Source organism: Patagioenas fasciata, chromosome 8 (assembly GCF_037038585.1).
Source record: "Patagioenas fasciata isolate bPatFas1 chromosome 8, bPatFas1.hap1, whole genome shotgun sequence".
Lineage (NCBI taxonomy): Eukaryota > Metazoa > Chordata > Aves > Columbiformes > Columbidae > Patagioenas > Patagioenas fasciata.
In genome coordinates, this window is record NC_092527.1 from 28,213,281 (window position 1) to 28,227,486 (window position 14,206).

At 38.8% G+C, this 14,206-nt stretch overlaps 1 protein-coding gene across 2 annotated transcripts in view; it reads right to left on the bottom strand.

Moving 5' to 3' along the window:
* LCOR (ligand dependent nuclear receptor corepressor) overlaps positions 1 to 14,206 on the bottom strand; it is a 60,320-nt gene that overhangs the window by 26,827 nt on the left and 19,287 nt on the right. The window contains exons 4-6 of one of the 2 annotated variants that reach the window (XM_071812063.1): positions 5,832 to 5,935; positions 3,457 to 3,522; positions 2,960 to 3,039 (exon numbers count right to left, since the gene is read on the bottom strand). In XM_071812063.1, coding sequence (XP_071668164.1) covers positions 2,960 to 3,039; positions 3,457 to 3,522; positions 5,832 to 5,935 — 250 coding nt within the window. The remainder of the gene's footprint in view (positions 1 to 2,959; positions 3,040 to 3,456; positions 3,523 to 5,831; positions 5,936 to 14,206) is intronic. The other variant, XM_065843820.2, reaches the window with a different exon arrangement.

A 14,206-nucleotide genomic window follows, 5' to 3' on the forward strand; every position in this document is an offset into this window, starting at 1 on the left:
GTGTCACACAAAGGTGGAAATCAAGTACACTGTCGAATTATTCCACAAATCCAAAAAGAGCTATTGGTAGAGATGTACTCATCAGAAAAAAAGGCCAGCCACAGCAATACACCATTGGAATAAGTGGTTTGTTGCCACCTTGCTCCCATATACAACATCAACTACACACCTTTTGATTCTGTACCTCAGCAATGTACAAGCACAAACCCAAATCATCCCATCCTGCCCAGTTCTTTTCCTAAAAAGAGGATGCACATGAATAATAATTGAAAAAAAAAAAAAGCAGAATAGAGGATGTGGCACAGAAAGCATAACTGCTATCACTTTATGTATAGAAACAGACATGTTTCAGCAGTTACAGAAGACTGAGCCTGTAGCTTCCTAAAGAGCTGAAGTACAGATGTTGAATGGCAGAGATTTCAAATAGACTAGTACCATTTCTAATTTAGCTCAGTCCATCAGCAGAAGACTGTCCATCATTTGGCTAAATACCAAATGAATTCACAAACCTTTTTGTAACAGTTAGGTCTCCGATGTTTAATTCAAAGTATGATGATGTCAAATCCATATTATTTGAAGGTTCCCATAAGAAAGTCCTGTTTAACTCTGTACTGCAAGCTAATAACATCAGCAAGAGCCAGCAGCACAGCAGTTTGATGTACCACGGAGGAAACAAAGCACTCCTGCCCTGCCATCTCTCTCAGCTGGCACATAAGAACTCTCCAGGTCTAAAATAAGCCATATTCTTCCCTCAAAAAAACAACACACCAAACCAAACAGAACCAATACAGGGGCTGGGGGACAGGAAGAAGAGAAAAAAAATAAACCAAAGAAACAAAATGCCCACAACAACAACACACCCCTAAAAAAGTCCTACATACTCCAAATGAGCCCCATGCCGAGCACAAAGAGAACCACCAGGATTGACAGAAGAGTCTCAAGTCTGATTTGAACGGATTGGTTCATGCTCCTTCCCCGCTCCCTGACCACACAGCAAACAAGAATGTGCACAAAGCTCTCTTTGCTGTCCCTGTTTACCAAGCATCTGTAAGAAAAATGGATTAAATAGGTATTTTTGGCTACTGAAATGTAAAGTGACAGAAATTGCTTGGGTTTTATTTATAGAGACTATTCTACCCAAGTCCATAGTGCCTGACTGACACTACCACAACCTTTCTTAACTCACATTTCTCTCCAGCCTGCTCAGAACTTACAACCTCCTTCCCCTCCACCTCGCGCCTTTGCCATGAGATGCTGCACCACTCTCTGCGTTCCATGTCAATCTGTACACAATCCTAAAACCTCCTTAGACCCCCTGATGCCAAAACACCATGAAGCACATCAGATGTGACCACATCTGCATCTTTTCTTTCATCAATTTAAAAGCCACCACACAGTACAATGGAAAACCATGTGAGGAACCTTAACATAATAACCATCACTAACATAGGAATACATTGTCAGTTTTTCAGCGATACTCACAACCACGGGCTACACTTCACTTCGTGAAACTAGAAAGAAATACCTAGAAAAGCATATTAAAATATAAATAGTGATATCTCAGCTTCTGACTAAAGGTTGTGTGGAAGCTTGAAAAGGACGACTATGCCTAATCAACACACTATATGGTGGACATTGGTGTTCTTAGTTTTTGTCTTCACCTAACAATCACCAATTTTCAGAAGCTTTATTTTAGTTATTGTCGACCTATGAGGACAATTGAGATGTAAAACAGTCTTTTTGAAGATCTACCCCTACACTGTTAGATTCTGCCAGATGACAACCAGCCTCTGACAGCACCACAGAACTGATTTCTGGATCTATTCAATGCCTTAACTAGAACTGTGCTAGACACTGAATTTCGTCTTTTTATGAGATGACATAAGTCAAACAAGACAGAACTCCTTACAGCACAAACATACATACAGCTCACCTGCTGTCAGTCTCAATGAAAAAAGGTATTATGTCTTACATCTGTTCTAAATGCAAGTATTCCTAACCCTCCTCCCCCTGCCTTAACAAAAACTGTAATACAAAACCAAGCATAAACTGGCAACATGGCAAGTATTAGTGTCAACAAGGTACTTCCTTTATGAACCAGCCACATAGTCATACATGTTGGCTGCTGCAGAGGAAAGAGGGCTTTTGTTTCACTCCTAAGTTGATAGAGATCCACTCTGTGTGTTATTTTACATTGTGCAGGAAGAAGTAGTAGCTACAAGTTCCAGTAAATGAAGTTTTGCCAAGACAGACAAGCCTTCCTTCCTGTGCTGTAGAACGACCATTATGTATTTCAACACATGACCTCAGCAACGATCACGCATTGCATGATAGCCTTTCTTTCATATAGAGCTATAATCTCATTAAGAAAACAAACTGCAAGTTTACTATGTTGGCAAAGCTGACCTGTCCACATTTCAGCTCTGACTTGGTTATAAACAAGCACAGTACAAAATCTACCCCGCATGTGAGCTCTTTAATAAAAGGATATGGCTCACAGGGAAAGAGATTCCAAGATACAGAACAAGGGCCTAGTTGTTAAAATGGACCACATTTCCATACTGAAGATAAGCCTCAGCGTCTGGCTGTAGTAAACATGCACACACCACAGTTTGGCTCCCTTGGGAAGGGTTTCATGATCCCAACAACACCTCTTACAAAGAACTCAAAAGAAACAAAACAAACAAAAGCCACCAAACAGATAAGAGTCACTACACACTAAAAAAAAAAAAAAAAAAAAAAAAGTCTGCATCACATAATATAAAGAAAAAGTTGCAGAGAAGAGGTAAGTCTGTTCATTGACTCACATTATTTTAATTCAAAAAGCCTTTTTCCAAAGGAGGGGAAAGAGGTACAAGGTTGCAGATTTTCTATGTTCACTTAACTAGGAGCCGCAAACTCCCTCCCTTTGTCCCTCCCTTACAACTATAATATTAGCTTCACACATCTGCATTGTTACCTTTACTTTTTCTCTTCTCAGGCAGCAGAAAAGACAATTTTCATCAAAAGACCAATCAGAAACACCTTCAGGCTCACAGTCTGTAAATCAGAGGAATAGCAAATTACTTCATATTCATAAACCACGACACAACTGGAGCCAAAAGAGAAATACCAAATTAAATACCTGTTTCACAACATTCTTGCCTGCATTCTGAGGATGCAGGCTTCATTTCAGTCATTTTTCTAAAACCCCAAATTACCAAACTGTATACATTTTATCTATGCACAAATCTGTTTTTCCAAGCACTGCCAAATACACTCCCAGCTACATAAAGATGAACACACACTCATTAGTAATTTTAGCCAATATGATACTAACTGTGAGCACTGCCTGGGGGAGGGGGAAAAAAAAAAAATCACAAATCACCACGGTAACACACATTTTCTAGAGGCAGAGCTGGGGCTGCTTCTGTCATTAGAAATGCAGAACAAGATACAAACATAGAGATTGAATACCTTTAAACAAACTGAGATCTTTTAACAATCCAGGTCCAAACAGGCCTTCTAGAATACTTTCAAACCCTAAAAGCAAATAAAAGAATTGTTAGCTTTCTAGATTAAGTACGTCACTACAAGAATATTCACAATAGCAGTTCTATATTTATCTGTTCCAAGAACAGAGCTCAACGTGTTTTCTCTAAGTATTACAAGATGCACGGGGTCAGTTATGATGACTGAACTACTGACAAATCATAGCACAACCTAGAGCCCACCGACTCCTCTACTCTTGTAAACAGCTAGGTTAAAAACAAAGAACATTACGACATTGAAATAAGCCATTTTGAAAGGAAAACGAGAAGTCGTACGTTCTACAACATGATCAGGTAATTTCTATATGAAAAAAATTCTCTTGCTTCAGCCTCCAAATTGAAATAAGGTATGCTTTCCCAATTTAAAAAAATACATTCTGCCATCTGAGTGGCATTCAGTTACTTTTCTGAATTTCAGTAAATGTTAGAATTGCTGTTTCCTGGAGAGTTACAGCTTTAAGGAGAGGAAATTTGAAGGAAAGGGATTCAGCAGTGCCACCCCACTAAGGAACCAAATTCCAATCACAGAACAGCATCTAAGATACACAGTCCAATTTACTTCAGTGCCATGATTTATGCCTCACTTAAAATAAATCCAACCAATTTTACTTTATTCCAAAAGAGGAAAAACCTTTACCAAGATTACTGCCATTATTTGGAAATGTTAAATCAATATTACACTAAACCCCTGCTGGCAGTAAAATCTACAGAGCTATTAAGAACCCAATACTGTGAGAAGACAGGTTAGCAGAGTGAATACGAAAAGCACAAAGACCAGTTTAAGGGGGACAGACAAATTTCACCTGCTTATAAAAATGTATTCCCAGTATGACCATAAAAAAAGACTACAACTTAATGTATTTTTCCTCCATTAATACTTTTGTTTGTAGGTTTAATAATGGTTTGCATATAGCTAGAGGCAGCTTCTCCTACTTGCCTTAATCTTTGAAAGGCAGAGGAAGAAATGAAAAAAAATCATTAGGACGCAAAAATACAGCTTTGAATTTACAGAAACTTGCATGGGTGAATTGGGGACAGACAAACTACCTGAAATAGCCCTTTTAAGAAACCAGTTGAAATCTAAATGACCAGATGCTATGAAAGAAATCAGTTATTACATCGAAAAAGAGCAAGAATTCTAAAATAACTCTGACTATATACAGATCTAATACCAAAGTTAACTTTTGGACAGCGGTCTTCAAAAGGAAAGGACAAGTAGCCTTACAGCCCTCTGAGTGTCAGCACACTAACATCTTTAGATAGCAGATGCAGGATCCTAGAGGATTTGCAGACTGCAACAAGATTTAAAAGGCCAAAGCATTGCCAGGGCACACCACCATCCTTGATCTAACACCTATCAGAGGCTAATACAAAAAACCCCAGACTTATTTCAGAAATAACTGAGTAGAGAACAAAACAAACAAACAAACAAAAAAGCTGAAAGAGGGATAGCAAATTAAGAGTGAAGAGAAATAGGGGAGATATCAAAAAACAAGCTGGAAAAGGAGAAACTGAAAAACATCCCATTGAACAGCACCTTGTCAGGCAGAGAAGTAGCACTGCCTCCAAAAAAAGCCAATTCAGGCTTCAGGAAGTGGCAGGAACAGTGGGAAAGGGCCGACCAACCTGACCTAGAAGAAAAATAGGAGAATCAGGGTACTGACCCATAGGTTTATAACACTGACTCTTCTACGGGGAGCTGACCCCTCAGAATTTGTATCTGAAATGAAACCTTATGGAAAACAACTAACCAACCTCATTCTTTATCTTTTTGTTTAAAAAGCTGTATTATATAAATACAAATCAAAATCAGAAGAGCTCCTAAATTTTACTCAAAACCCACCATTCTTAAAATAGTAACTGCCAGTGACTCATGCCCCACAGTTTGCCACACATGCAATTGCACACTGAAGTCCCTGCCAAGTTTTACAGCTTGGATATTGTACAATCATAGTTTACTAGCCCACTGTTCTCAGCAATGCTAATGCCACTCGGGTTTTATTAATATTAAATATTGGATTTAGCAGTTGCATAGCAACAGCAGAACATCTTATGTGCAATGCTTGACATTAAAAAAGGCAAATAAGGAAAGTATGAATGTATTCAAAAATTATACTAAAGACTGGCAAAGCTGCCATGAAGCTGAGCCCTATTCCCCCCCAATGCAAAGTGCAATGCAGTAAAGACAGTATAAGCCCTGCGATGTAGTATTCAGCCATTCAGGACTCCAGAAGAGCATATGTGTACAGTTAATCATGCATAATACATTGAAAACAAAATCTTGAAAAAGGAGCTGCCTACTTTTTATAGTATTTTTTCTCTCCATTGTCACTGCTCTTAGAAGCTTGAAAAGAACATTTCTTTTCCCACCGATTGTCCTTTTCCATTTGGCAGATGATATTTTCCTGCATTTCAAATGGAACAGAAATTAACATGGCTGCCTCCGCTAAATTCCACTTTCTATACTTTCATCATCTGTATTTTAGTGTCTGACAGTTTACAGCAGCTGAAGAGCAAGGCCTGGGGAAAACTTGCAGGAATAACAGAATTAGAAGAGAAGAAAATGAAGATCCCAATATTTTAGACCTTTCTCTGGGATACATTCCTCACAATTAAAGCAGCCATACATTCAAGCCTTATAATGTTACTGGTGACCTACAAAAGGAAAACATCTTTAGTGTAAAAATTTAGAAAAAGAATAAAGGTGTTTGGTTTTGTTTGTGGCATTTTTTTTAATCAAACACCTACAAAGTGTAAAGTGCCTTCTCTACCTCGAAAGACTCTCCAGAAAGTAAAGAACTGGGGAGGGGGGGGAAGGAAAAAAATTCCAGCTAGAACAAAGAAAACCCTTAGTACTGAAGAAGGGTAGAATAACTTTTTAAATGCAGAGATTGTTACACACATAATACTATTTCACAATTTTTAGCTGTAAAAGTAAATCAATCTTTAAGAAATATTCTCTAAAATCTCCTTTGACAAAAATCAGAATACAGATGTGCCATTTTTATCCTAAGAGTAACAGGCACAGAAATTAAAACTAAAATAAAGTTGACTATGATGTTTTCAGCACAGTCAAATTTCACTGGTTTTGTCTCCACACCTAAAGAGTTTTATTTTCATATTTTCTGGCATTTTCAGCCTCCCTTACGTAACCAAACATTTTAAGTCATAAATTAAAACTATAATATAGTTTGTTGACTAACAGTTCAACACAACAATTTAAGTCCAAGTTTTGGAAAAAGAAGGAAAAAAAAGAAATCCAATTAGATCCTTGTATCACTTTTTTGCATTAAAACTGAGAGCACTTCCAATGAATGACTACGTAGCTACCAGGCTCCCTGAGATAACACTATTAGAGGAGCTGGTAGTCGGAAGAGGATTTTACTCTCCAGCAACGCGGATTAGCCAAAAACACATCCTCGCCTTTAAAAAACAGGAATGCAAAGTCTTCAAAAGGAGACAGGGATCCATTTCCGGACTGCCCTGGACACAGAGCCTGGCGTTTCCAACTATGCTTCCTCCCCTGCGACAGCACAGCTCAAACATGCTCTTTAATACTCACTGCATAACTCAGACCTACACACGTACCCAGTCAAAGCAGTAAAGCTCATACCACTCACTAGAAGTCAAATTATTTTGCGGGTAGTAAAGAAAGGCTACAATTCATCTTTACTATTACATAAATGGTTAAAGATCTAAAAAAAAAAAGAAACAAAAGACAATATAACAAGGGCCCTGAAGGGGGAAAATAAAAATCAACATACACAGGTATCAACTCTTCAGCACTAATCTGTGAATATCAATGTGTAAACTACATCTCAATAGACTAAATAAGTACTGGCCAGGGCAGGAGTTAAATACAGTAGATATTTTCGACCAGTTGCAATAGAAGACAACTGATTCATCAGCATTTATTTATAATAAATAATCAGCTTAATACATAGCAATTTGCACTTTAAAAAGACAACTTCAAAAAGCTGGAAACTGAGTCAAATCAATTAAGACAATAGTTGTCTACATATTTTATTTAAATTTCTTAAATATTTAAGAAATTTTTAATAGAAACCCTCAAAACAATAGCATGGGGAGAAAAAAAATTAATCTACTAAAAACAAACAAACCAAACAATAACAAAACCCCAAAAACCCAAAACCAAAATGCAATTAAGAGTGAAAGCACAAAGAAGAAGCAAGAGGCTGGAAGTGGGGCAGGGGGATTTGGAGCAGAGAACATAAATAGATGTTGCAAAAGTCAGAGCAAAGAGACATACACGCAGCTTTAAAGTAAGCAAAGACAGAATCAAAAGGAAAGCCCGTATGCATATTACCTAAAAAACCAAACTATAAGAATATGTTAGTATATCAACAAATATTTGATGAAAGGGCATATGATCATAAAAAAAATATATCTATCAAGTTGATGTTATTCCACATTTTAACAGTCTTAAAATGCTATGGAGATCGATTCTTTTTTTTTTTCCCTGGGAGTTACTCAAAGAACATTTGCAGCCGTGTTTAACTCCAGAAAGTCTTGGAATACTGAGAAAGTTCCAAATGGCTGGAAAAAAAAAAAAAATCACCCCTTTGAAATGTCAAAATATTAAACAGATAAGTACTGGAGTCACAACTCAGTAAAGGTTTTCAAAACCAAGGAAAAGCTCAGAGGACTACTGAGGAATTAACAGCAAAAATAGAGCCAATTAACATGGGCTTACAAGATACTATCTTATTCAATTTTATTTCTGTAGAACTAGAAATTTTATTAACAACAGTACCAGGTTTGATATAATATTTTTAGAGTTACGTAACATTTTGGGGCTGGCACTACACTGGCTAAAGCCAGTCAGGAAGGAAGAAAAACAAAACAAAACGAACAAAAACCAGCCAAACACATACAAACTAGATTTAAAATCGATCAGGTGACTGGTCTTGAAATGCTAGTGTCAATGGGAAACCATCAGGTAGTGGCTCTTGGCCCTATGCCATTTAACATTTTAGTCAGTGATTTGGAAGAAAGCAGCCACTAAATTTGCAGGAGATACAAAGACAGGAGGAGCAGTAAATAACAAAAGGCCCAGGTCACAGAGGCTGCTTACCAAAGCAAATGCAATTAAACACTACTTCGAAAGGAGGGCGGAGGGGAATGCAGAAAGCCACAAAACACACATCTAGGAACAGGAAAAACAGCTTCTCAAAGACATACCCCGATCCAGCACCTGAAATTGGAAGCTGATCAAACTCAGCCAGACATAAGACACTCTCAGTTTTACAAGGGTCCAACCAGAAACACAAGACCCACAGCCCAGGACCAGAGCGATGCTTTCCGTGGCCGAGATTCTGGAGGTGTAACTTGGGGAAGCATGGGCTGAGATCTGCTCCCCTTGTACTCTCCCCAGCACTTATATTCATCATGTTAGGAGTCTCATTAACTAGTAGGAGCCATCACATCAGAGTTTTATTGGATTTCTCATGCCTAGATTTTTCTGGTCAAGATTGGATAAATTTATCCACAGTTATGGGATTTGAAGCAGGAATTAATTCAGAAAAAATCCTACAGTCTATGTGTAACATGGGAATTCTGCCTCTTTGAGGACAAAAATCTATTAAACTTGAATGTTTCAGTCACAGGCATCTTAATAGAAAAGCAGGACCAACCAACAAGGGAGGGGAAAAAAAGTCACAGGACAGTTATTAATATACACCAAGTCTCAGGACATGCATATAATTATAAGTTGTGAATGTTCTTTTATTCATGCAACAAAATGTAAGAGCCTCCCATCCATCTATGATGAGAGATCTCACTATCTGAATGGAACTCAGTTAAGTACTCCAAGTTGGACCAACTCTTCCTTAGCTTCCCGGGGAACAAAGAAAGAAAAAACAGTCCATCTTCGGTAATTTTTCAAAGTTCATGCTTCCACATTCTTGTTAGTGAAACTGCACTGCCCAGGGACTTACTGCAGATATCCCTCTCCAGAGAGGAGATGCTTTAGCAAATCCAAGGACTTTCAGGGGACCTTAAATATCAATAACCTGGTTCTGTACGAGCAAGACAGACATGTGCACAGAACAACTAAGGATGTCAAGATAGGTACTGTTTAAAAGAACAGGTATAACCAAGTCCTATATAGCAATATGTAGCTCTTCTATAGCCTTTTCTACCAGAATATCTTGTGTTCACAAGAAAAAAAATACATGGTGTCACCTGCTGAGGTCCCGTAACAAGCCGTTGTAGCTCAAGAGAAAAAGAACCCTTTGGCCTTAAACTAAATACTTTATTCAATGTAGAGCAGCATCTCCAGTGGAGAAGTTTCATTTGAAGCAATCAAGAAGCCAACAAGGTCCATGTTCTGTCAAATCGCCATTTCACTGCTACAGTAACTTGTCACAGCAGTGAGCTGAGAAATCAAAGGAGGACTAAAAAAAATCTACTACAGCAGCAGACAAGTATTGTTGATAGAAGTGCTTCTGACCATTCATCCTGCAAGACTAGATTAAAATTCCACTACTGGTCTGTAATTTCAATAACTAAGACAAAGCTGTAGCAGGCCATCCTCACTCTTCTCTCGAAGCACCCCTCTCAACCAAGCAATTCCTTTTCCTGAGAAAAAATCGTCTAAGCACATTTTCTCTGACAGAACCTCAAACTCACAGCAAGGCATATAAAAGTTAATGAGCTAAGTATGACACAAACCCAGCGACATATCTAAACTACAGTGCTGCAATGCACTTGCCTTCACAACAGAAAACAGCCTTGTCAAACAGCCTAAAAGAGGGTAGAACTCTCCCCTCTGCAGGGGACACTCAAGGCCAGGCTGGATGGGGCTCTGAGCAACCTCATCTACTTGAAGATGTCCCTGCTTGTGGCAGAGGGCTTGGAGTAGATGCCCTTTTAATGTCCCTTTCAAACCAAACTATTTTACAGTTCTACAGGGGAGAATGGAGAGGCAAAGAAAGCAAGTTGTCAGGCTGTTTTGCAGTTTGTTTCCCATGTTAGCATTCTAACTTGCAGACTATCTCACTGATTACAACTGAAAAGTCATCCCCAAAAAATCCCAGAAGTGACAAGTTATAAAGCTTACTGCCAGAGTATAGCAAGGCAAAAAGCATAATATGGACCATTCCCTGACCCCCTCCCACAGGCAGTATTTTTTGTGTGTGTGATCTGATATCGGAGACATGCAACCTTCTTATCTCTAATCAAAAGCCTCAGCAGCAGAACTCAAGGAAAGCCAAGGGCTCTACAATAGCCGTCTCAACATCACCTCCAGATACAGCAATTGCTCTGGCAGACTGAGCCATAATCTTCATGTGGATTTGCGGGGGTGGGAAGATCCTCCAACTTGTAGATACTGCATCATTAATCTGGCTAGTTCTTCAAGTCAGGCATTGTGAGCTTTTATTTTACATTTTATCTCAAGACCAGGAGGTTTATTGTATGACTATCTGGTTTTCTTCACAGCCAGTCACCACCAACACAGGAACTGACAGGAATCTTTTCATGTAAATACTTGCATTGTTTTACTTTAGAAAATAAACCAGAAAACAGAGAGACATCACGAAATGGCAAAGAATGACAGCAGAAGAGTTTCAATAGCTACCAACTTCTTAGGTATCTTTAAAAAGATAGTTTTTTCTCAATGTCAGAATAAGATCTAAATTTAAAACAAACAAACACACACAAAACAAAATCACACAGAAGAAAAACCACAAACACAACTTCAACACTACAAATTGAAGTGAGAGCTGGTTTTCACCATCTCAATTCAAAGACAGTGCTTTTATTTGCTCAACCTCCAGGTCTGGAGTTCCAGCAGACAACCTGGTACAGCTTTCACTGACAAGAAACTACACCAGCTAGCTAGAAAGTTTATAAACAGAAGAGCCAAATAGCCCAAGAATGAGAGTGCTCAATAGCAGAAAATAGAACAGACCAAAATTTTTTTCTATAAGACTCAAACATTGTTCAAACTCAAGACAGTTTTTTCCATATCCAATGGTGTTGCATTATTTATTGCAGCAAAATAAAAACCTTGAAACTTTTTCCTGTTGGAGACAACCTGTTAATGCTTCACTGCCAAGCAAAGTTAAGATGACATTCATTAACTACCAGTGTTCATCCCCATACCCCAAGCTCCCCCAGCACAGGCATAAGAACAGACAGAATTTAGAATTGATCTGCCTGTGAGATGCCTCCCACAGAACAGAGATGATTTCCAGCAAGGTCAGTTCACTGCTCTACTTTATTTCATGGCCATAGCAAATGCTCATACCACAGATCAGCCAGAGTCAAGTGTGCTGTCAGGAACAACTTGCCACAAGTTGTCACTTTAAACAATGGAGGAACCATCCTTCTCCCCTAAAAGTTGTGCACGTGGAAGCACAGGATACCAGTGATTTCCAGCCCAGCCTCAAGAGATACGTATTGGCACGGTGCAAAAGTGTGTTAAACTGGCTGAGATATTAACTATATTTCAAACTCCACAGCAGTCTGTTTGAATACAGTTGCCTTCCCCCAGCAACTCAGTCCCACCCTACATCATTCTCTGTCTGCAACACACAGCTACCTACCAAAACAGCTCAGCTGAAAAACAGCCCAGAAAGGACAGGCACAAGCTGCTGGATCCACTTAAAGGAGGACTGCCAGCAGAACAAGCATTTACCAAACCACAGCTCTGATCTAGCAAACCCTTGGAGTGTGACTCCATTTCACCTCCTTTATGACAGGATGCCAGTTCTATCGTCAGTCATTACTGCATTCACTCAATACATTATTCTCTCCTTTTTGCATCTCAAGTTGTAAATACCCATTTCACCATCTCTACAGAGATTTTCAAATCTATTCAGGGGTATGCAAAGCAGAATGAAAATGTATTCAACTTAGGAAACTAAACATAGCTACATCACCCATCATTAAAAATCTGATGATCTTCAACACATAGCATAGACCCGTGAAAGTTAATCGAACATTTCTTCCTTGAGAGGTGAATATACTGAGCTTACCTGTAAGGTAAAAACTGCCAAGAGCCTTTTTACTCTGTTATTTGTGATTGTAAAAGTCTGTCTGATGTTAAATAAACCTGCACCATAAGCCATTACTACATGGTCCCAACGAAAAGCATGCCTTCTGACTCCAGATAGCAAATAGCATCCTGAAAAATCTTATGATATACAAAGACATACCACTTAAAGGGCAAGTGACTATCTCACTAAAACACCAGTGAGTATATCTAAATTCTGATTTAATAGCTAACAGAAGAAGAATCTGGATCATGGAAAGCAAACTGAATCACGACTACAGTGAATATGAAGCACACCTGATGTTTTGAGAAGGCTTCCCAGAAACTCTGGAAAAGTACCCTTAGCCCTTTCAGATGGACTCTTCAGTTCTGTCTCAACATAAAGGTTGATGTAGGTGAAATCAGGGGGGGGATGCAGGCAGCTACACAAAAATGAAAGAGTAACTGAAAGCAGGGCAGGGGGCAAAAGTTATCCACCTTAAATAAAACCCCCAAAACAAATATCAGCATACAGAGAAGTATCTTAACACTGAAAGACATGAGCATAGAATTCACACTAGCTACAGAGCAGATTACAGTGCCTAATTGAAGATGTCTCTGCTCATGGCAGAGGGGTTGGACTAGACAACCTCTGAAGGTCCCTTCCAACACAAACTATTCTATGATTCTCTGAATTGTCATCACTGAAGTTACATTTGAAAGTATACCCCAAGTGAGGCATTTGAGTCTACAGCACAAGGTGCAAAGGGAGCCCAGCTAAGCTTAACAGTCCCCTCCAGCTTTATAGTCATTTGATACATTTTGATACAATAGTATCAATAGCACAATGGTACCAAATAAATACATGATAACTCCTGCATAGAGCACAGGAGATATAGTTGTATTACTGTTCTTACTCTCACACCAACAGAACTAAATATTAGCAGAAATATTCTTACCTCTACTTCATTCATACCTTGGGTTATGCTGCAAGCCCTGACATTCCTCTGGCAACAGAGAAGCATAACCACAGCTGCTGACAACTTTGTAACAAAAGATTATAGCAACAAAACAATTTGGTGCTGAAATAAGTAATGGGAACTGAAATTGCCAGCTATGGTGCGAGTACTAGTCAGCATAGACTAGGAGTAGTGAACCTTCTTTAAAAAGAAACTGCACAAAAATGCAAAAAACTTAAGAGTAAACAGCTATAAGATAGCCTGACCTTTGGGGTTTAGTGGAAATTTTCCCAAAGAGCAAAAGTGACCAATAAATCTCTCTTTCCGTTTTGATGTCATGTAGTGTTTGCCATCATTTCATGTAGCAGTTCTTTGAATCTTAGTAATCTTTTGGCTTCAGATACACATCAATTCCATAAACTATGCCTGCAGACGTGCTTCACAGGAGAAACACCCCGTTTCTTTAAGGTATTTTGTGTCCAACTGGAACTGAGCTTTTCTTTTTCCTTCTTGACAGCATCATGGGACAGAAGAAAGGTTGTTTAACATCAGGCATTTCTATTCATACCCTTGGCTTTCACTAGCAATACAAACAACTGTACAGGTACGCACAGAAGACAATGAAAAGATAATAGGTTTTGCCTGTGTTATTTCTAGACGGGAACAATTTCCTGTCCTACCAATAGAACAAGTGGCTGCATCAGGGACAGCTTAGCCAG